At 39.4% G+C, this 24686-nt stretch overlaps 1 protein-coding gene across 6 annotated transcripts in view; it reads left to right on the top strand.

Annotated features, from left to right (window-relative positions):
• EDAR (ectodysplasin A receptor) overlaps positions 1-24686 on the top strand; it is a 226279-nt gene that overhangs the window by 152006 nt on the left and 49587 nt on the right. For all 6 annotated transcript variants that reach the window (XM_069757551.1, XM_069757555.1, XM_069757553.1 and 3 more), the window contains exons 2-5: positions 748-821; positions 2327-2449; positions 3603-3784; positions 4878-4963. In XM_069757551.1, coding sequence (XP_069613652.1) covers positions 771-821; positions 2327-2449; positions 3603-3784; positions 4878-4963 — 442 coding nt within the window. In that variant the 5' untranslated portion in view covers positions 748-770. The remainder of the gene's footprint in view (positions 1-747; positions 822-2326; positions 2450-3602; positions 3785-4877; positions 4964-24686) is intronic.

The raw sequence follows: 24686 nt of genomic DNA on the forward strand, positions 1-24686 counted from the left end.
ATTGGCTTAAAGGTTATATATATATTGCTACATATTATACACAAGGACATTAGTGCCAAAAAATATGTTTTATTCATAGTACTACACAATAGGGCTAGGACTTGCTGAGGGGGGAATATAGGCAGTTGGCAGTCATACACGACACTCTATCACAAATGCATTTTCTTTGCCTGTAGTGCATGGGTTAAACAAATATCTATTAATTACACACCTTTGGCACTGCCTCAATGTAATCAACCTAAGGTGGGTTCAGACATTATCCCGATTAAACACACTTCTATCAATTTATATTATCATGATGGGAAAAAAAACGTAAAGGAAAAAAAAAAAAGTAAGTAAAAACTTTGATAGGAAGTTTGGAATTGGCACCTATCGCTCCGTGTCGATCCAAGAGTAATTTCTTTTCAACAAGTTGGCGTACGGAGCGGCTTAATGTGTTACCGTCGATGCTTGTCGTAACGAGTTGTATAGCTCAAAGCAAGATAGCAGGAAAAGCATATGTACGAAAAGATAATCGCCGATCATTCCAGCAAAGTGTCAGTTAAAGTGGAACTATAGTCAAAGTGCACATGATCCCACATGAAGGGGAGCTCCGAAGAATAATGTGATCTGGAAATGATCGGATTTACCTCCATATATGAAATCCATTACAGCCAATTGGCGAATTTGAAATAAGAATTTGAAAATGTTATTTGAAATTTCTAAATCTTATTATTGGGTAATAAAAGCTATTCTTTGTTTTTATAGGCGTGACACATCGCAGCGGTAATATGAGCAAACAAGGTGACAGAAAACTGATCCATATATTCCCATTTTTAATGGTATGTATACAATGTTTTGAGAACATTAATATTTTGGAGGCAATTGTATATACATAGCTGCCACAATGAAGCTGCCCTTCCACACAAAATAATTGTTGGCCTGCTTGGCACGTTCGGTTGTTATATGTGCATTCTCTCTGTTATCAATTCGTTCTACCAGCTTCAGCAAGAAGTGTAAAGCTGCTGTCAGACATTTCCGATAGGAAAGCTAGAATCAATATGGCGGATCATTCCTTATCCGTTAGGCCACATGCACATAAGACTGTTGGCTATGATATTGATCAATAGATTATCAATATACGATTAGTGGAGGCACAAAACACAGACCCCATGGATCAGCCATTACCAGCTCCCGCAGCCACCGGTGCACACAGTGTGCGGAGATGGAGCCTCTGTACTGCGTAGAGGCCATTGGCACATACTGCAGCTCCACTTCCCATCAGTGGGAACTAATTGATTTAGTATCATTGTCCTGGACAACCTCTTCATTTAATTTCTATCTACTAAATAGTTGGAGACACTATGCAGCAAATAGACTTAAGGCCCCGTCACACATAGCGACGCTTAAGCGATCCCAACAACCATACGACCTGTCAGGGATCGTTGCTGCGTCGCTATGTGGTCGCTGGTGAGATGTCACACAGTGCCATCTCCCCAACGACGCAGCAGCGATGCGGCGACCTGTAGCGACCTGTACAACGATGCTATTTCATGACGATTCAATGGGACGTCCTGTCAACGAGGTCGTTGGTAAGGTGTCAAACACAGCGATGTGTGCTACCTAGCGGGACCTCAACGATCAAAAAATGGTCCAGGCCATTCCGACACGACCAGCGATCTCACAGCAGGGGCCTGGTCGCTGCTACGTGTCACACATAGCGAGATCGCTACTGAGATCGCTGTTGCGTCACAAAACTTGTGACTCAGCAGCGATCTCGCTAGCGATCTCACTGTGTGTGACGGGGGCTTTAGGCATTAGTTACTCTCTGAGCATTTATGAACTAATCCAATGCTGGTTCCGAATTATGGAATACTCAACATTAATAGATTACACAATTGTGTAGAATTGTGTAATTAAGATTCTCTGGCTTAAATGGAATATGTCAGCAGGTTTTGTCGTGTAATCTGGGAGCACTATGATGAAGGGGCAGAGAGCCTGATTCCAGTGATGTATCACTTACTGGACTGCTTGGTGCAGTTTTGATAGAATCCCTGTTTTCTCTACTATAGATGTATCAGTGGTCAGAATGCTGAGTGGTGCATAACCCGCCCACACCAGTGATTGGCAGCTTCCTGTGCACGGTGTAAGCTACCAATCAGTGGTGGAGGCTGGGTTAGCTGCACTGGCTTGCACTCGATCTACTCCTGTAGGGATGATCTCCAACTGATAAAACACTGATTGTATTGAAACCATACATACCTAAGAGCGCACAGATTTCAGTGGTAGAATCTAGAAATAATTCCATCTTACTGTCTGACCTTACTGTTTCCTCTTCCTACCGCAGGTGTCTTTGGTGCATTCAGCTCTTGCTGAGTACTCGAATTGTGGTGAAAATGAGTATTATAACCTGACAACAGGTCTGTGCCATAGCTGTCCAATGTGCGAACCAGGGGAAGAGCCAAATTACGTAAGTACCTGGGCTAGTCAGAGCAATGTCTTTCCTTTATGATGACATTCTACGCATATATAATGTACAAGTGGGTGGGGTTTGCTTATTTTAAAGATTACTTTATGTACTAAATCCCTTCCATCGGACCATGGATAATTTCTTTTTGGGTGGAATTCCGCTACCAAAGCAGCATCCCACTCACTGTTATGTCCAACTATTATATCTTAGCTGTTGACTAGAACTATTATACAGCTCTGGCAAAAATTAAGAGACCACAGCAAAATGTTCAGTTTGTCTGATTTTTCTCTTTATAGGTATATTTGTGAGTAAAATGTAAATTGTTCTTTTATTCTATAAACTTCTGACAATGTGTCTCCGAATTTCCAAGCAACAATTTTTGTATTTTTTTTCTGACAAAGAAAGATGGTCAAAACCAAAAAAACCCCAGTGCTTTCAGACTTCAAATAATGCAAAGAAAACAAGTTCATAATCATTTAGAAACAACAATACTAATGTTTTAACTCAGGAAGAGTTCAGAAATCAATATTTTGTGGAGTAACCATGATTTTTAATCACAGCTTTCATGCGTCTTGGCATGCTTTCCACCAGTCTTTCACACTGCTTCTGGCGCAAAAATGTAAGCAGTTCTTCTTTGTTTGATGGCTTGTGACTATCCATCATCCTCTTGATACATTCCAGAGGTTTTCAGTGGGGTTCAGGTCTGGAGATTGTGCTGCCCATGACAGGGTTTTGATGTGGTGGTCTCTTTTTTGCCTGAACTGTATTTGTTCATGTTGAGCACAAATGTTAGTAAAGGTTGCGTCGGGGTAGGCAGATATAATGACTTGTAGAGGAAATAGTGTAAAGCAAACCAGTCATTGACCCATCCACCCAGCTCTTCTTTCTATATGAGTTTGCCCCCAGAGTGAATAGTCAACCTCTCTGAAGAGAGAAGCCGGACTCATTGGCTTTCTATAGGAGTCCAGGCTGGAGACAAGCAGTGTTGTGTATGAACATACTGAATGAAAACTATATTTAGCGTTGTCTTCTTTCCTATACTGCCTCCAGATTGAGACACATAGATTACATCGGTAACTGAGTCTCCATTGGAGCAAATGACATGTTGGTTTTCTGCAGCTTTCCTAGTATATAATTATTCTTTGTCATTTAGTCCTGTGGCTATGGAACTAAGGATGACGACTATTGTTGCACCCCCTGTCCACCCGACAAGTATTCCAAAGGAGGCTACCAAATATGCAGGCGACACAAGGATTGCGAGATATTCTTCCGAGCCACAGTGTTAACGACAGGGGACTCTAAGAATGACGCTGAGTGTGGACCATGCCTTCCAGGGTAAGAACATGCATCATAAACATATACAGTAGAATACATTTTAACAGTGTTCTAAAGTTTTCCAAAATAGGATAATCCTACAACATAGGTGACATTCAATGGATGGTTGAGAATAGACAAAATGGTCTCTTTTCTTTCCAGAAAAAGTTCCATGTATTTTTGCTATAGCAAAACTGCAATACAACACATGGACTAGAGTGGCGCTGTTTTTTTGGGAAAAAAATTCTATTTCATGACGACTATGTTTTAAAACAATACACTGAGTATTTTGAAATCAGGTGGTTTATTGCTATATTTATAGATATATTGTCTGATAAAAAAATATGTGGTGCATGCTATAAAACCACAATCACACTAGAATATGCAGGAGGAAACATCCTTCGCTTCTTGGATTTAATTTAACAGCCCTCTTCTGGGTACTAGTAATGAGGGATTTACGGACATAGCAACATTAATATAAAAATCCATTTCTGAGCTATATTTATTGGCAGGATTTTCTTATATTATTGATTTTAGTATATGTTAATGGATTATGCTATGGATATTAGACTGGGTCTCTATACTAGTCATTAACAACCTATGCTAAGGGCAGGGGCAGATGAGCATATTATTTGGTCTGAGTGCAAACCGACAAATCATCATATCACACTGAGACCAATGTTATTCTCTGGTGCCGTGCACATGTAAGATTTTCTCCACTCCAGGGAAAAAAATCACTGCATACCTAAGTTCGATCCGATGTTTAGATTGCACTTGACAATACAAGTCAATGAGTTGTAGAAACCATCGGTTTGCGCTCAGTCCAATCTCCATTCAACTCCAGAATGGAACTCGATTCTCTCGGATGAGAGAATATACCGTCGTCTGCACTTGCCCTGAGGATAAGTCTTCAATATTTGGTTGATCTAGGACTCTGCTGATGAACACAGCACAAGAGTTATACCTGGCTCCGCAGCTTAGTCTCATTCATTTGAGAGCCCTTTCATGTTATGAAGCATACAATGGAAGTTTTCTACAAAATCGCTTACCGTATATATTATGCATTAATTTTTCAAATATTTTAAGCATGTTAAAATTTTGATCCTCAAACCAGATTCTACTTGTTAGAGAGCCGCCCTAAAAGCATTCACGAAATGGTTTGTCAACCTTGCACCGCAGCACCTCCGAGTGTCAAGGAATGTAAGTAAACCAATATTGTTTTTCATGATATTCTAGAATTTAATGGTAGTCTTAAGGTAAAAGTAATACTGTATTTCCAAAAACAAACATGGAAACTAATTAATTTTTCTAAGGGTGTCTTAGAAAAAACCATGAACACTCAAGATCCATTATTCTAGAGCCACCTCTTCTCTACACCAAACATGGCACCAATACTCCTCAGATTACCCAATAATCAGTGGGCATCGAAAATCTCTGACACTGAACTAGAGAGTTGCTCTAACATTCAGAGTACATAATTGAGTTATCTAGGATGTGTATGCAGGGCCAAACTGGGACAAACCGCACCAGCTCATTTACTATAACACTCATCAGCCCTGATCAGAGAATTTTTGCTATACTTTGTCTTGTCCCTCACTCTCTTAAAGAAGTTATTTGAAGAGCCACATGTCAATGGTACCACAATGCGTATGATTGACCGCAGCTCCATTTACATGGTGCTCTTCAAAGCTACATTTCCCAGGATCATGGGGGTCCCAGCAGTCAGATCCACAACAAACAGAAAGTCATCCCCTATCCAGAAGATAGGGGAGAACTTCTAAATTTGGCTAACTCTCCATACAGTATTATGAGCACCACATAGTCGTCTATACTGTATTATGGCCGCACATAGTACTACATACAGTATTATGGGTACCACATAGTTCTCCATACAGTATTATGGGCCCCACATAATATTCCATACAGTATTATGGGCACCACATAGTCCTCCATATATTATTATGGGCACCACATAGTCCTCCATACAGTATTATGGGCACCACATAGTCCTCCATACAGTATTATGGGCACCATATAGCCCTCCACACAGTATTATGGGTACCACATAATGTTCCATACAGTATAATAGCCCCATATATTGCACCATACAGTACAATGGGCCCCACATATTCCTCCATACAGTATTATGTGACCCATATATTACGGCATACAGTATTATAGGCCCCATATAATGCTCCATACAGTATAATGGGCCCCATGTATTACTTAATTCAGTATAATGGGCCTCATATATTACTTTATACAGTATAACGGGACCCATATATTACTTCATACAGTATAATGGACCCCATATAATACTTCTCTCTGTTACCCACCGATCTGGTCTCCTCAGTGTATTCCGATCCTCCGAACTGCTTGGCACAGGGGATGTGCTGTAGTGATGTTATTGCACCCTCTGTGTTAAGACGTCACGGAGCTCAAACGCAGAGGGGGAATGATGAGAAAGGGAGCATCAGCGGATGGCTCCCTCACTCTGGCCCCTGGGCCCTACTACTTATGAGCCCCATAGCATACCATGTCCCCGATAGCTTGTAGACCCCCGGCATTTGCCCGCTTGCGCCGGGTGGTGATGTCAGCCTTGATATAGGTGTCATAACTGAGCTCCACCAAATATTAACCAGTGGGTGAAATGCTTTTAGTACACACACCTTTAAATCTAAGTGATTTATAAAAAGAAAATAATCAGCACACCGATTAAATAAGAGAAAAATGGAGGACTCTTTATTAGCCCATTTGGTAACATTTCAGTTCCACAGCAGAGAAATTTTCTGTTATGGATCTGAAACGTTGCCAGTGCCACATGGGCTAATAAAGAGTCCGCCACTTTTCACAATTAATCGGAGTGCTTCTTATTTTCATATATACACACACTTAGACCAGATACCGTACTTATATTTACACCATGTATACAGGACAGGAGGAGTATACACAATGTACACAGCTCCTCACATATACTGTGGTAAGGAATATAGAGTGGAGCGACGTATATACTATATAGTGATATAGTGTACAGATGTGCCAGTGTATGTAGTGTGGATTCCACACTATATACTATAAACAGCCCTCTACTATATCAACAGCTCTACACTTTATTTATGAAACTCTACATTATAATTAAGAGAGTATTATACTATATTTTGTTGCATACATCACATAGGAGACACACATAAATATCACATAGGAGACGCCGTATGTGCTGAATATATATCACATTGAGACTACAGTATATACATTATATAGGTGATACCGCAACTGCTGTGTATAGTCACAGTATCCCTTATATATGTATATACAGCAGTATCACCTATAATGTATATACAGCAGTAACAGTATCACCTATATATTATACATAGTGCAGTTTGTGTACAATATGTACGTGATACTGCTACTGATTTATATAATTGCAATATCACCTATATATTGTATATATAACAGTTGCAGTATCACCTATATGATGTATACAGACTGCTCTATGTACATTGTGTAGGTGATACTGCTACTTCTCTATGTATATTATACAGGGGATACTGCTACTGCTGTATATACATTATATAGGTTACACTGCTACTACAGTATCACCTACATAACTTATATACAGCACTAGCAGTATTGCATATATTGTATATACATGAAAACATTAATCTTGGGACTTACCCAGATCCTTGAGATGAGGGGGAAAGTGATGAGGACCTGCAGCACGTGCAGCGTCGGACATGCAGAGGAGAGGAGCGGATCCTGAATTTTGCCGGTGACAGTGAGCTGGAAAAAACTTTTGACTAAAGCCCCTTAGCGCGTGCGCTATCTTGCTTGCCCACGCTGAATGCCATCGTGGCCGCCGTGCATGCATCATGACAAGAGCCGCCGCGGCCACCGTGCACGCTTTCATGGATGATGGTAAGGGCTGCCATGGCCTTGTCAGCGCGTGCAAGTGAGACAACATGCGCAAACAGGGGCTTCTTCAAAAGTTTCAAAGGGTCTTCCGCCACTTTGCAATTCAGAGCTGCCGGCCCACCGGGCATATGCTGCCTGGGCAGATTACCAATCCTGGCCTGTGTGTACAGTAAGCACTGCTGAAAATAAATGAGATCTAATAAAGAGCCTTGAAAGCTGCATATTAGATGGTGCCACATGCAGTAGTAGAGTGTGCTGGTGACCGCGCATATGCTCAGAAGATGGTTAATGTGTAAAAGACTGAATACAAAATATACTATATAGTTCTCATACAATATATATAAATTATCAGTAGATTGATCAAATACTGAATATATTAAACTGAATGTACAATGTTAATGGTTATTTGAAGTATAATGTAGCTCGTCCAAATATGAAGCATCGGATTTTTCTTATATCTAAAGCAGGTAAGATTACAGTGTACTGCGCACTATGCTTCACCGAATGATATGGGTTTAAGAATAATCAGATGTATGTACGTTTTATTATCTTTATGTTTTTTAAGCATTTATTTTAATACATACCGTAAGGCAAATATCTTCATCACCCTATATTCAAAATGGTCAACATAGGTTTGGATCAATCTTTTATTAAATATATATTTAATGTCTTTTTGCATTGCTTTTAGTACGGAGCCCAAATTTCTGGCTAATCAAAAATTCATATTTATACACAGCGTGTCTTCTGTATCCTCTTTCTATAGGGACATGGGAATAAGCAGTTGCCATATGTGTCTGGTAACATCTTATCTAATACAAAGAAAAAAAAAAAGAGAGTATGGACTTGTTCACACTTTGCGTTTTTGCTCCTTTTTTCTGCTCATTTTTGTCTCTGAAAAAATTGCAGCATTTGCAGGGCTAGCAAAGTGAAAAAGATTTTGGAAATCATATGCACACGCTGCTTATTTGCAGCTTTCAAAGCATATTTTTAATATGTGTAGCATGTCAATTCTTTCAGCTTTTTTGCAGTGTTTCTCAACCAGTCAAATTAATTAGGGAAAATATGTATAACACAAATGCACTCCCACACTCAACAAAAATGCACATATTTTAAGCAAAGTTTTCCCTGCCCACTCTATGGTTTTTTCAGCAGAAAAATCTTCTTCAAAGACTCAACATGTGTACATACCCTTAAATCCAATATGCTCCACCCTTCTTTTCCCTGGTGTAAATCATCAGAGGACATCCCGCTATAGCCATTCACATTAGATTTTCCGCCTCCTGTTTGTATATGTATGTCGATAGGCTCTAGAGAATGTGTAAAGTAAATGGCAGGGTAAGACACACCATTGATGCAACGTGTGCAGAACAGTGGCCTAGGATGTAAGGGGGCCACTACGACTTCCAAAGCAGGTGGAATTGTCCATATTGAGCTGTAAAGGGCCCATATATTCTGTTCTTGTGAGGGGCCCTGTTCTGTCTCCGCTCTTGGTAAATGGAAACCTAAAACATACTAGTCTTTCAGATGTCAGTACCTATCACCTCACAGCTGATATAGCTATTGACCTTTGGATGTCATCGCCTACCTATTTCTCCTGAAATGTAAATTGGTCCCAACATTGGTTGCTAGGTGCAAGAATGGCATGTATACCAGTATGGTAGCAGAATGATTGTTTTGGGTTCAAGCTTCTAGAAGATAATTAGGTTGGTTCACCAGGAACTTGTATAAAGCTTTTTAAGACGTTGTACATCAAATGTTTTTCTCTCTTTTTCTTCTATCCTGTATATGTATTGGACATTTTTCCTAACATAATATATATTTTGTCTGACTAACACAACAGTGTTCAAAATTACCTCAGCATATTGGACTGAAAAGTCACCACATAGCAGGGTTTGCCAAATTTGCCCAATGTACCCAATTGGTCAACGTTAGGGTCATTTTTGCATTACATCTTATTGTACTATATTCTTACTACCAAATCTGAGGAATACATAGTATACAATGACATATAATGTGCTCAGCAGATTCTATATGGATAAGTCACAAACATCATTACATCTGCACAGAATGCACAGTGATGTCTGAATATGTGTCTTAAGTGTTCATTCTTGAAAGTGAATAAGAACAAGTACATGGTACACGCTTTGTATGTGATGATTTTACTTCCAGTTAAAACGGTGGATTCAAATGTAAAAATCTAAAAACACATGGAAAGTATCACAGTTTTACAATGAAACTAAAAATTATTTGGATAAAATGGAGGTGGAGTAGATACACGTGTGACTTTTATCGAGTTAGAATTTAGTACAGGGGCTGTAGACGTGAGAAAAGCTTTATTTTAGCAAGATTAGAATTGGAACCCTATAAAGTTTGGGCACTCCTATGGACATGCATACCATAAAGGACAATACAGCTAACACTTGGAGATGACATGTATGGAGAGTAAATGATTTGTATGGAGAGAACAGGACATGATTGCCATTCATCAGTGTTTAGTTCTGCACTCCTTTAGTGTTTGAACTTCAGAACCATTCTTCTCGAAAGCATGCGGCCAACTTAATGGTCTTCATTGATGTTGAGATACAGAAATTTCAAGAATTCAGCATATGGAATGCCATTCTACTTTCTCATGTTTTCATTTAAGTTTAAACTAATCAGTCAATGATAGCACGCAATATGGTCCATCATCAGATGGAAGGACGTGGTTCATTCTAATCTGGATGTCATTAGATGGTAACACAAAGGATTGATGCAGCAGTCTAATAAGCTTAAAGTGTTTCATTTGTTCGCCTGGCACAGAACAACTAGGCTAATCCTTGGTCAAATTAAATATTTTTCCTTATAGCTTGTAGGCTAAATTTCATGTTCTGAGATCATACTGTTATGTCAGAATAATATCCGGTGTTCATTTCTTGACGCATCATGGGTGTGGTTGGTCACCATGTAGCACATTGATATCTTCCACATTTCAGATTATTGTACTCACAACACCAATAAAAAAAATCTGCATTATACCCCAAGGTCACATTATCTATATTAAAGAACATTCTCCTTTTTATTGCAGTTTACAAACTGTCTGTGGTTTAGATTTTTTTGTTATCTCTGACATGACTGTGCATGGAAATGAAGGTCTAAAAGTTTCTTCAAAGTTTCAAGATAAATCCTGGACAGATGTACCTGTACTTCAAGCCATCCAAATGGCTCAATCCAGATTACATAGCAAAAAAACCAATGTACATAAAGTGCTAAAAGTAGGCAAAAAGAAGAAGCATTTTTAGAGCAAAAATGGAAGTAAATATAGAATTCAGGTTTGCTGTAGCTGAGGGACATGTTAATAGCATGTGTTGATTTTCCACTTGAGGCGGAGGAAGATGTAATGCAATAATACCTTTGTTCTTTGTCTCCTTTGGAAGTTATTAAATGTTTTTTGGATTAGGCAGAAAAAAGGAATTGCGTTTTGCTACAGATTTTTCATTTCTCATTGCTCTTTCTTCTGTTTCCATACACAACCCATTTTTTCTGTTATCTGCTAGATGTTTCCTACTGTGGGCATTCACTTTATAAAAAATGTTCTTAAATTGGGGACTTTTCTTTGTGTGGCGAGGCAGTAGGGGTTTGGTGGTGTTATAAAATGTTTAAAGTTTTACAGAAAAAAATAAAAATAAAAGTAGAATAAAGGTCTGTGATACATCTTGAGCAACAGACCACTTGGCCTTGTTGTATGGACCTCCAGGGAAGCTGGATTACAGTTAAAACATTCATTTTTCAGATTTGAATCAAGATTATTTTTTTTTTTAAAATTCAGGAGAACAGAATTAGACAAATCACTTAATAACAGATTGAAGAAGCGTATGGTTGTGACTCCGCCTTTGCTCTTGCATGCTTGGAATGTTCTCAGTGTTGAACTCTAATCAGGACTTACTTTTTGAGTAATACCTTTTTCAAGTTCTTCCCTATTGACTTAAACTTTCTATCATAATTGATCTTTTCCTGAAAATGCAAAAAAGCATGAGAAATTCTCCCAGGTACACGGAGTCACTTCCTAAGATAACCCACTTCTTAACAGACCCCACACTTCCTCACTGCATGTATTTTGTTTTCTTCTCAGGTTTCAAGAAGAAAAAAAGACCACACAAACGTCCAAAGTGTATTAAGAGAGACTGAAAATCAGACCGTCACTGTTGTTTGTCCTTGTGTCACAATCCATAACTCATAGACTGTCCGTCACATCTTGTACCATGCCAGAACATTAACAATACTAACCCCTAACAGCTAATCATCTCAGCATCTATTATCTTCTTAATATGTCAATGTATGCAATCAATAAATGTCATAACAAATCACAGCGCAGTCTTCTACTTAATAAGTAATTAGTATAATATTACAGCAAGAATTATCCAGTGTTCTCCGTAAAGACCACAGGAGTAAATATCCCTCTTCTATAAAATTGTATAGAGGCAAAAGATTTTAGCATATAGTCATCCTTATTGAAGGGAACCTGTCACCTTGGAAAATGCTATTTACCTGTAGATATAGGGTTAATCTGCAGGTAAATAGTGCTATATCGCTTCCTGGCCGCCTTACTGAAAGTGCAGATGCCAGGAGAAAATGAACTTATTTCCTCCCGGGAGCCATCGACTTTCAGTCATGGGGCAAATGCAGATTGGCTACATTTATGAAGTACTGTACCACTCACAATACTGTGAGCTTTAAGACCACCCTAGCTCTTTGATTGACAATGCATTTGTGCACAGCAAGCTGTTCAAGTGCTGTGGTGTGCTTACAGCCGTCACGGCGAACAGTGCTGTGAGTGATGACTGTCATCACTCCGTGCACACACCCCATGACTGAAAGCCAACAGCTCCCAGGAAGAAATAAGTTCATTTTCTCTTTTGTAGCTGCACTTTCAGAAAAGTGGACAGGAAGCATTGTAACATTATTTACCTGCAGATTAACATTACAGTATGCAGGTGCTTCTCACAAGATTAGAAAATCATCAAAAAGTTAATTTATTCAGTTCTTCAATACAAAAAGTGAAACTCATATATTATATAGAGTCTTTACAAACAGAATGATGTATTTCAAGTGTTTATTTCTGTTAATGTTAATGATCATCGCTTACAGCCAATGAAAACACAAAAGTCATCTCAGTAAATTAGAATACTTTATAACACCAGCTTGAAAAATGATTTTAAAATCCAAGATGTTGTCCTACTGAAATGTATGTTCAGTAAATGCACTTGGTACTTGGACGGGGCTCCTTTTGTATCAATTACTGCATCAATGCAGCATGACATGGAGGTGATCAGCCTGTGGCATTGCTGAGGTGTTATGGACGCCCAGGTTGCTTTAATGGCTGCCTTTAGCTCATCTGCATTGTTGGGTCTGGTGTCTCTCATCTTCCTCTCCACAATGCCCCATGTATTCTTTTAGAGGTTAAGGTAAGGCGAGTTTGCTGGCCAATCAAGCACAGTGATACTTTTGTTTTTAAACCAGGTATTAGTACTTTAGGTAGTGTGGACAGGTGCCAAGTCCTGCTGGAGAATGAAATTTCCATCTCCAAAAAGCTTGTCAGCAGAGGGAAGCATGAAGTGCTCTAAAATTTCCTGGTAGACAGCTGCGCTGACTTTGCTCTTGATAAAACACAGTGGACTTACACCAGCAAATGACATGGCTCCCCAAACCATCACTGATTGTGGAAACTTTACACTGGACCTCAAGCAGCTTGGATTGTGGCCTCTCCACTCTTCCTCCAGAGTCTGGGACCTAAATTTCCAAATTAAATGCAAAATTTACTTTCATCTGAAAACAACACCTTGGACCACTGAGCAACAGTCCAGTTCTTTTTGTCCTTGGCAAAGGTAGGACGCGTCTGGCGTTGTCTATTGGTCATGAGTGGCCTGTCACAAGGAATGAGACACTTGAAGACCTTGTTCTGGATACGTCTGTGTGGTGGCTCTTGAAGCAATGACTCCAGCAGCAGTCCTCTCCTTGTGAATCTCCCCAAATTTTTGAATGGCCTTTTCTTAACAATCCTTTCAAGGCTGCGATTATCCCAGTTGCTTTTGCACCTTTTTCTACCACACTTTTTCCTTCCACTCAACCTTCCGTTAATAAGCACACTGAACAGCCAGCTTCTTTAGCAATGACCTTTTGTGGCTTACCCTCCTTGTGGAGTGTGTCAATGACTGCCCTCTGGACATCTGTCAAGTCAGCAGTCTTCCCCATGATTGTGGAGCCTCCTGCAACAGACTAAGGGACCTTTTTAAATGCTTAGGAAGCCTTTGCAGGTGTTTTTTGTTAATTATTCTAATTTACTGAGATAATGACTTTTGGGATTTCATTGGCTGTAAGCCATAATGATCAACATTAACAGAAATAAACACTTGAAATAGATCACTCTGCTTGTAACGACTCTATATAATAGAACTGAAATAAATTAACTTTTTGATTATATTCTAAGTTTGTGAGAAGCCCCTGTATCTGTAAGTAAATCACTGTTTTCAAGTTGAAAAGTTCCTTTTAAAAGAGTTGTATAAGATTGGAAAAACATTGCTACTTTCTTTAGGAAGCAGAGCCACTCTTCTCTATTGGCTTTGGATTACAAAATGTCATGTACACATGATCAACATTGGATTAAACAGTGGCAGAATTCAAAGGTAGTTACATCCTTTTTTTGGCCTGTTATTTTGTACTTCAAAAGGGAATCTGTATCTAGAATTTTTGCCACCTAATATGAGAGCAGCATAATATAGAGACAGAGACCCTGATTTCAGCGATGTGTCACTTACTGCTTAGTGTAATTTTAATAAAATCACTGTTTTATCAGCAGGATATTCTCTTTAGAGGACTAGTAAACCAGTAGACAGGTAATCAAGGATATTCATGAGCTTACTATAGCCCCGCCCCCACCACTGACGGGCAGCTTTCTGTGTACACTGTGCATGGGTAGAAAGCTGCCAATAAGTGGTGTGGATAAAGTTATACAGAGCTCAGCATGCAAACCAATAAGTGACACATTGCTGGAATCAGGGTCTCTGTCTGTACATTATTCTGCTCTCAGATTAGAGGACAATAACCTGGTAACAGATTCCCTTTAACATAGGCCATTATTATGTGCAATTTTTTTTCAAATCTGTAGATTATTTCTTAGGTTACAGCTTCATAAATAGTAATCGATAATATTGCAATTAGAATTGAGTCTGGATAGTATTGATAATATAAGCTACTTTTCAGTCATTTAGGATAACCCTGGTTTTCATTGAAATGACTTTACTGTTGTGTGGAGACTGTTCACACTGTGTTTATGCAGTGCACCCAGAGGCTCTGAATCCCTAAAAAACATCATTTTGACCCTTCGATGAATCCATAGACCACCCTGGCAGAAATGGAGTTGAAATGGATTCTGTTTGTGTTTTTTTTTCCATTGATGTCTATCTTTTTAGTCGGGCATAAAATGTTGTTGTGTCTGTCTGAAAAGAGGTAAAGAGGTATATTATTGGGGAAAAAGCACATTCCGAGTCTAAAGGAACATTGTTTTCTAGCTCTGGTGAAGATCTTATCTGAAATAAATTTTGGGGGGATTCAGATGCAACCGCTGGACACACTGCGTAAATGCAGTGTGATCCAGGCCTTACTTAAGGTACCATCACATTAAGCGACGCTGCAGCGATATACACAACGATGCCGATCGCTGCAGCGTCGCTGTTTCGTCGTATATAGACAACGATGCCGAAGTCCCCGGGTAACCAGGGTAAACATCGGGTTACTAAGCGCAGGGCCGCGCTTAGTAACCCGATGTTTACCCTGGTTACCAGTGTAAATGTAAAAAAAAAAAAAACACTACATACTTACATTCCGGTGTCTGTCGCGTCCCCCGGCGTCCGCTTCACTGCACTGTGTAAGCGCCAGCCGTAAAGCAGAGCAGTGACGTCACCGCTGTGCCCTGCTTTACGGCCGGCGTTGACACAGTGCAGGGAAGCGGACGTCGGGGGACGCGACAGACACCGGAATATAGGTATGTAGTGTTTGGTTTTTTTTACATTTACAATGGTAACCAGGGTAAATATCGGGTTACTAAGCGCGGCCCTACGCTTAGTAACCTGATGTTTACCCTGGTTACCAGTGAAGATATCGCTGAATCGGCGTCACACATGCCAATTCAGCGATGTCAGCGGGTGATCCAGCGACGAAATAAAGTGCTGGCCTTCTAGCTCCGACCAACGATGTCACAGCAGGATCCAGATCGCTGCTGCCTGTCAAACACAACAATATCGCTATCCAGGACACTGCAACGTCACGGATCGCTATCGTTATCATTGTTAAGTTGTTCAGTGAAGGTACCTTTACAGCTAATATTCTATGGGAAATAAATATACAAAACACCTGTCCTACAAAAGGAAGAAAGTATCTCATACTAGCTCATTTTTTTTCCTTCTGGAGGAGAGTGAGCTAATTTGTATACTCTCTGAAAGACATTACTCTTCTACTGTTACCAGATATAAACCCCCCACTTATCTCAGCTAATTGTGGCTGCAAACCGTAACAGTAAACACACCAATGATATACCGGCAGTTGTATATGCCCAACTGCTGACCATACATAAGAAAGCTTGTGGTCCACTACACTCCGCAGTAGTCAATACTCGTAAACTTATCTGCTGTGGGATATTTTTGTTATATTAAACATGCAGGGCCATCCTAAAACACATTATAGTTGTGGAAAAACAGCTAGACAACATAAAAAGTAGATTAAAAGAGGTTATCTGGAATTTTATTACTTGATCATAGGTCGTGAATATGAAAATGGTCTAACACCAGCACCCCTCTCCCCCCCAATCAGCTGATTTCTACTCCAGCAACAGAACAACAGAGCAGTTGAACAAGTGATTGAGGAGAAAAAGTGCAGTCCTATTCAGACCGCTAAAATATGTACCGGACTGTGGTGAGATGCATCCAACCATTGCCATAGTGGGTATCAGCTGATTGGGGGGAAGCTGGATATTGGACCCTGGCTGACCTTATATTACTCCTGGACCATCCCTTCAAGGTCCTGGTGATACACAATTTTCATTTAGTTTAATTTTCAACAGAACGACTGTTCGCTACAAAGTAGTGCTTCTTCTACCGCAAGTGTTCCCACACATACAGTATGTTGATAGCCGGGGGCTCCATTGTGAATGAAATACAGTACATTTCTAGTTCTGGGCTCAGAAGTACACACCGGTGCAGATTTACACATGTATACATCATAAATGTAGACGGGACATTCGGGAGAGGCATCAAATTATCTATAGAGTCAGATAGATTTTGAAGCATCTTACTAGAAGATAGGGTGAATTCACTGTGCGTGATTTTCAGGAACAAGCATTCCTAAGGCTACCGTCACACAGTGGCATTTTGATCGTTACGACGGCATGATCCGTGACGCTCCAGCATCGTAATAATATCGCTCGAGCGTCGTAGACTGCTGTCACACTTTGCAATGTACGACGCTGGAGCGATAATTTCATGACGTATGTGCGATGTAGAAGCCGTTGGTTACTATGCGCACATCGTATACAATATCGTGCACACCTTTGTTACACCATGCGATCATGCCACCACAGCGGGACACTAGACGACGAAATAAAGTTTCAAACGATCTGCTACGACGTACAATTCTCAGCGGGGTCCCTGATCGCAGGAGCGTGTCAGACACAGCGAGATCGCTGGAACGTCACGGATATATCGCTGGAACGTCACAAATCGTGCCGTCGTAGCGATCAAAATGCCACTGTGTGATGGTACCCTTAGAAAGCTCGTTTCACGATAATTGTGTAGTCTAAACAACCTGCTGATAACCCAATTATCAAGCAAAACTTTAATTTGTTCATCAGTGAAATGATCTTTTGATTTGCACGAAAGGTCATCGTTCTAGGCGCACTGAACAATACATTCCTGATCACTCAGTGCACATCTGAAGGACTTTCTGCCCAAATACAGGCTTTTAATCAACTGTCAATCAGTAAATATTTACCAGTTGGTGGTCATTCAACGTTGCAAAGTTGACGCCGTTGTAGGGCTTGCTTAATTTTTGCATTTCACAACTTTACAACCCTGCCTCCACTTGTTAAACACCTTCAAAAAGTATCTCATATGATGCTAAAGGTATCTAAAAAAGATAACAAATTTAGTATGTTACATTTGTGATGGGGTTTTTTCGCACTACCAGGAAGGATTCTGGAAAGCTGGGAGACTGGCAAAGACTCTAGGCCCATTATATTTAGAAAAAGCTGCACTATTTAAAATGCGGTGCCCTATCATAGTGGTCTCCAACCTTTATCTGCTATCCCATCATGTCTGTGGGAGCTCATATTCATTGCAACCTGCTGTATATTTGCTTTGGTTTGTGGCTTGAAAGGAACATTTCCCATTTAGAACATCTTCACCTTCTGTTTGGAATTTGCCTAAGTCTACCTCACAGCAAATTCTGCTCCCACATAATGTTCCTGGAACTTGTAATTAGCATGCACATTCGGAGTGGAATTTATTGAGGCCTGACCCCTCCTCTCATCTTCAAGGCACACATTGTTCTGGGAAGAATTCAGCCACACATCTTAACTTATTTTCTGCATTCATTAAAACCTTAGGTTTTGTTTTTTTTCACATGTGAGGAACACAGGGCCATTCACAAAAGAATTTTAGGAGGTAGCATCTGTGTGTTTACCTCCTCATGCAGGTGCTTTCCTTGGCACCTAATGCAAAACCGCACACACAGTCAGAACCTGCATAGATACCTAAAACAAAAGCTCTGCGTGTCCCAGTAATTAATTAGAACAGCGACCTTGATTTAAAAAAAAAAACCTGAGACAAATACATGTCATCGGAAAGTATTCTATCATAAAGGCGTTCACCCTCCTTTTTAATGCTTCGTAAAAAAAAGTTTGTACAAGATAAGGAAAAATCACCTTCATGAAAACTGCTCCTTTTTACCTATCTATATATAATAAATGAAAAATACATATAAATTAAAGCTTATATTTAAAGTTCATCCTTTATGTATCCATTAAGTGCCGAAAAGTTAATTTACTAGGGATCATAACTTTTAATTTGATAATATAAACTTGTGTGGATTTTGGGGTAAGTCATATATAACCCTCTAATACAACTTCAAGAGCCATTGCTCCAATTGACAATCCAAATGCCAAAAAAGGCAGTCATGGTAAATCTTAAAAGTGCACCTCAATTGTGATTGGACATTACAGAGAGATTTTTTGTGAAATATGATCCAGAAATCTTTGAATAATTATTAAAAGAAAATAAATATCCAAATGGCATACACAGAAAAAAAAAAACAGGCAAAGCATTGTTGAAATGCGAGTCGAGTGTTTGGTGGGTGAGCCCTTACACGCCCATATCATCATATGCTCTATTTGCACTTTACATTATTTATTGCATATGGCTTCAACATTGTTGGCGCCTCTACTTATACACTGACAAACAAAAAGATAACATTGCTTTGAACTTTTGACTTTCAGGCTCCATATCTCACCATCCACTACTGTTTCGAATGTGAGACCACCATCATTTTATAGACAATCATCTTGGCTATATCATACATAAATTTGACTTGAAACTATTTTGCATATGATTAGTTATGCAGATTTTTGTCATGTCACTGCATCACTGCATTGTTACTGTTTTGCCCCTAAAAACCTAAGTTTGAATTTTTATTATTCCACCCTTGGCTTTCAAAACTGCATGAATCCTTTTCGGCATGAGCTCGATCAGATTCAAACATATCTCAACTGAAATCTGATCCCAAGTCTTTCCTACACATTCCAAAAGTTGGTACATACTGGTCAACTCACTTGGGTATGTATACAGTTTTTTTCAACTCTACCCACAAGTGTTTGATTGGGTTGAGGTCTGGGGACTGTGGGGGCCAATCCAGCACTTCTACTTCATTGTCATTGAACAATTACTTCGCCAATCTCAATGTATACTTTGGGACATTGTCCTACTGGAACACTGTCATCCTTTTCATACCCACAGTACTTGTACTTTGTACAAGTAATTTGTCTTGCAGCATACTCACATATAGCTCAGCATTAATACCACCTACCCTGGTCAAGCATCCAATGCGAAATAACCCCATATTATCACGCTTCCACCACCAAACTTGACAGTTTCTTCAATTTCTAGATCCGTTAGCCCCTTTTTCCTTTTCCCTACGAGACTCACTTGCACCCATCAGAGCCAATCAGAATGCTTCACCAAGGCTGGAATTGGGCAGATTGTTCTTTGCGAAGGACGTATGAATCAAGCCGTCTACAAGGTTATCCTGGAAAAACAGTTGATTCCTTCTGCTCAGGCAATGTTCCCCAACTCTGAGGATTGATTTTTCCAGCAGGACAATGCTCCATGCTACATAGCTAGGTCAATCAAGGTGTGGATGAAGGACCACCACATCAGATCCCTGTCATGGCCAGCCAGACCTGAACCCCATTGAAAACCTATGGAATGTAATCAAGAGGAATATGGATAGTCACAAGCCATCAAACAAAGAACTGCTTAAATTTTTGTACCAGGAGTGGCCTAAAGTCACCCAAAGTAGTGTGAAAGACTGATGAAAAGCATGCCAAGACGCATGAAAGCTGTGATTAAAAATCATGGTTATTCCACAAAATATTGATTTCTGAACTCCTCCTGAGTTGAATCATTAGTATTATTGTTTCTAAATGGTTATGAACTGCAAGTAATGCATTTTTTTGTTACTGTGATTATTTCTCATTTTTAGAAAATAAATACAAAATGTATTGCTTGGGGGTTGCCAAAGTCTTGCATCTGGGCCCATCAGACTCTAGCTACGCCACTGTTCAATACCATTTGTTGTATTAAACTCTACAGCTGCTGGTGTCTCCATAATTGTTCTTGAAGGCTATTTTATAGTTAGGCTGAATGAAAGTCTTATTAAGAGCTGGATATTTTTCACAGAAATATGTGGTTGAGAAAAGTAGACAAAAGAGAACTGAATCCGATCATATGGAGAAAGCTTTTCGTCACTAATCCTTCATCTTAAATTGTAAGGGCCTAGTCCCGTTCAATGTCTTTCTTGTAGGCATGTGTTTTCTGTTCTTTCAGGACTTTCATTTCCTCTTTTCTGGTCAATTGCTTTCATCTGGCGCATGAGGGGGAGAAAAATAGAAATGCTGTAAAGATTTGTAGCTTTTTTCTGAGTAGAATCTCAGAAATTGTTAAAATATTAAGTAATTTTCCACAGTTCTTTCTTCACTCATGATGGGATCTGACTGTCAGTTCTGCAGAACCTGGATGTGGAAATTGTTGCTATAGTACTAGTAATACATCAGTACGGTATTTCCTCTGCTTGTTCCATCCTCATGTTTTGCACATGTTTCATGTGGACCTTATTATGGTTTCTTAATATCTTTCTCTACTTGCTTTGATCACTAATTTATTGTAGTCCTTGCTTTGAAATTCATTGTTCATTTGATACTGTGAGGTGATTACATTCAATCAATGGGCCAAGAATATCCAGTTTAGTTAGTTTGATAGAAAACCAAAAGGCATATGATGGCATGTCGTCACAGCAATTCCCTGCTAATACAACTTTGCTACAACTCTTAGGATTTTAATATCATGTTGGTAAAAAATGTAATGTCCTCTTTGTTTAAAAAAAACAACCCTGTTAAATGGATTCTGCATAGATAGCTACAAATACCCCGTCAGAACCCTGATATAGGTTGTCAGGACATATGCCTTTAAATTACTGATGATCCTTTTTCTTGCTCCCTTGCCTCATTACACAATTGTTTCTGAGTAATTTACTACTGTTTTCCCAAAGAATGAGTTTTGTGGTTTGGGCAAATACTTGCTATTAACAGTGGGTGCCAACAATGAATACTGAAAGCCTTATGTACATTATTGACCAAGCCATGGATCGGTGCCAGACCACATTGTGATGGTATTTAAATCCTGCTCAGGGGCCAAATGCCTCCTCAAATACACAGTGCAATCTGTTCCCCCTAATTTCTTAACAGAAGTATTTGTTTTTGGCCCTTGTTGCCTATTTTTGTTCACACCTTTTCAGTCCCAATTGTCCTGCTTTTATTTCAAAATAAGATTCCCAATAATAATAATTTACTGAATTTGAGTATCTACTGTAAAAAAAGTCTATTTCTTTGAGAATCTAATTTACTTAGAATAATCTATAAATATAGAGATACTCGTATCTAAGTACTGTGTATAATATCTGTATCATTGTGTGCCCCTTCTGTCACCGGGCAATGCCATGCCTTCAATCTATGGGGTGCGGCAGGGCCGGACTGGCCATTTGGCAACTCTGGCAAATGCCAGAAGGGCCTGTCTGGTCATGGGCTGCCTTGTCTGCAAAGTTGTTAACAGAATCAGTTTTCTCAAGACACCCATACTGTTAAGAATTGTAATGGAGCACAAAGTCGCCGACTTCATCACTTACCCCAGCAGGCCACGGGTATCATTAGTATATTGGTCTTGTAGTAAATCTTACCTTCCTCCATCCAGGGAAATATTAGTAATATATCCCATCTGGTACTTGGGGACGGGGACAACATGGGCCTGTGTGATTTCAAACGCCAGGGCTGAATTTCAGTCCCAGTCCGTACCTGGGGTGCGGGCTGACAACATGATAGTTCTGTGTATTTGCTGGAACTTATGCTTACCAACAAGGCAGGGAGCTAAGTGTTAACTTCTGTGTCTGGCTATTAGTTCCCAGCCATTTGTCCTGGGCAGGACTGATGACTATTTGATCTTCTAAATCCATATATCCTTTGCAAGTTATAAGCTCTGTTGAGCTGGTTTACTTGTGATTTTGAGCCTATGCCCTGCTTAGTTGATTCTTGTTGTTTGACCTCGGCCCGTATTTTGATCATTCTTCTGCATGACAATTCTTCTGTTCCGGACCTCTTCATGTTCATGTAGCTTCCAGTTTATCATCTGCACCAGATTTTTTTTCTTCACCAACCAGCAGCTACTCTGTAGATGTAACCCAAGAAGCCCAGGGTAAGTCCAGATCCCTATACAGAAGGTAAATGGTGAAGTCCAGGGCAACCTTTGGGATTTGGTAGATGGAGTGGCATAGTGTCCATGGAATCACTATTAGGAGCTACCAGGTTATAACACACTGTGCTCCCCCCACCTTCCCCTCCTGACAATCCATCTCTCTTTTTATTTATGTTACTACACAAATATAAGACTTTCAAACGAGCAACTTTTGCAGGATCTATAGCTATCTGAATATTTGTCCTTTTAATTATTTTTGAAGGGCCTTATAAATATGCATTCATAATACATAATGCCAACATTTACCTGCAAAATTGCTAAAACAAAATGCCGCATAAAATATATAATTTCTAAATTTTCCATTCACTTTCTACAATAATATCATAGACAGTAACCAAAGTCTGCTTTTTTCAGCAAGGTATACCTTCAGAACATAGATACATGTTCCCTTCTCCGTACAATATTCCCAGTACTTCTTAATACAGTAACTTGTAAAACATTGACATTTTTGTAATGTAATAGGTATCACTCACATGTGGATTTCATTATAGGACATTGAACGGATTGTATTTCCATTTTGATTATAACATAAAATTGACTATTTTGTACAGAATAGAAGCACATAAGAAGACTATTAAAATATAGTTATAGCTAACTATAAAAAGTCAGTCTGCTCAGCTCAGGCAATAGAGGGATTGATCCTGCTGGCTCCGGAGAAGCAATGGCTGTTTGCCTAGTTTAAAGGCTATTTTATTCAGTTTTCAGTTTTTTACTATGTCCGAACTTTTAGATTGTTGTTAAAAAAGTGCTCCTATAAACTTATTTTTTCCAAATCTGTGTATATGTATATGTATTGTAGTGTGACTTTGTTGATATACTCAACGATCGCTGTCTTGTGTGGTATCCAGCATCGTTCCAGTCCTCTACTCAGTGACGTCACCACTCTTCAGACTTTCCAGATCGCACTGCGCTCTATGTGACTCAGAAGTGGCTTTAACAATCTAAGTTTATGTCCGAACGAGGCTCCGTAAGCTTAGATTGTAAAAGAGACTTCAGGCTCACGCATAGAGCAAAGAGTGACCCGGATATTCTCAATTGCTGTCACGTGACTCAGACGTGGAGCACAACAGCGCTTTATCCCGAAGAAAACAGCAGTAGGTGAGTATATAAACACAATCACACTGCAAAACATACACATACAGTATACACAGGTTTATGAGGAAAGAAGTTCATGAGCGTGCTTCTTTAAAAATGGTTTATTTATCTCCATCGTGTGCTGCGGCTTCTGGTGGTGAGATCATCAGGTCTCTTATATCATGGAAATATAAAGAATAATATCATGCATAATAACATTGTAGAGAAGTAAAAAATGAATATAATTCTGGAGATGTTCGTATGGTATCCTCTCACATGGGTAGATGTCCATTTAAATTTGTTACCATTTATGTAAACTTAGTGTTTGTATACATGATCAAATTGATCATATTATGGAATCCATCTATTTTGAGCCACAATCCATGACTATATATGGCTTGTACACTGACAAGTAAAAGTTTGGGCACGCCTGGTCAAAATTACTGTTATAGTGAACCATTAAGAAAGTTGAAAATGAAATGATCTCTAAAAGGCCTGAAGTTAAAGATGACATATTTCCTTTGTATTTTATGCAAAAAAAGTCTATATTTTCATTGTTTACATTTTACAAATTACAAAAAGGAAAATGGGCTGATACCAAAGTTTCGGCACCCTGCATGATACCTAGTAGCACTCTCTTTTGAAAGTATCACAGCTTGTAAACACTTTTTATAGTGTAGCTGGAATGGTCTACAAAATCATAAGTAAGATGCTGGGTAAGATGGAGACAACTGTTGGTGATGTACAGGGTGGACCAGTTATATAGATAAACCTGGGTGGGCCATTTATAAAGTTGGATCCAAAATGGCCACCATGGTCACCACCCATCTTGAAAA

The sequence above is a fragment of the Ranitomeya imitator genome, chromosome 3 (genome assembly GCF_032444005.1).
Source record: "Ranitomeya imitator isolate aRanImi1 chromosome 3, aRanImi1.pri, whole genome shotgun sequence".
NCBI classification, from domain to species: Eukaryota; Metazoa; Chordata; class Amphibia; order Anura; family Dendrobatidae; genus Ranitomeya; species Ranitomeya imitator.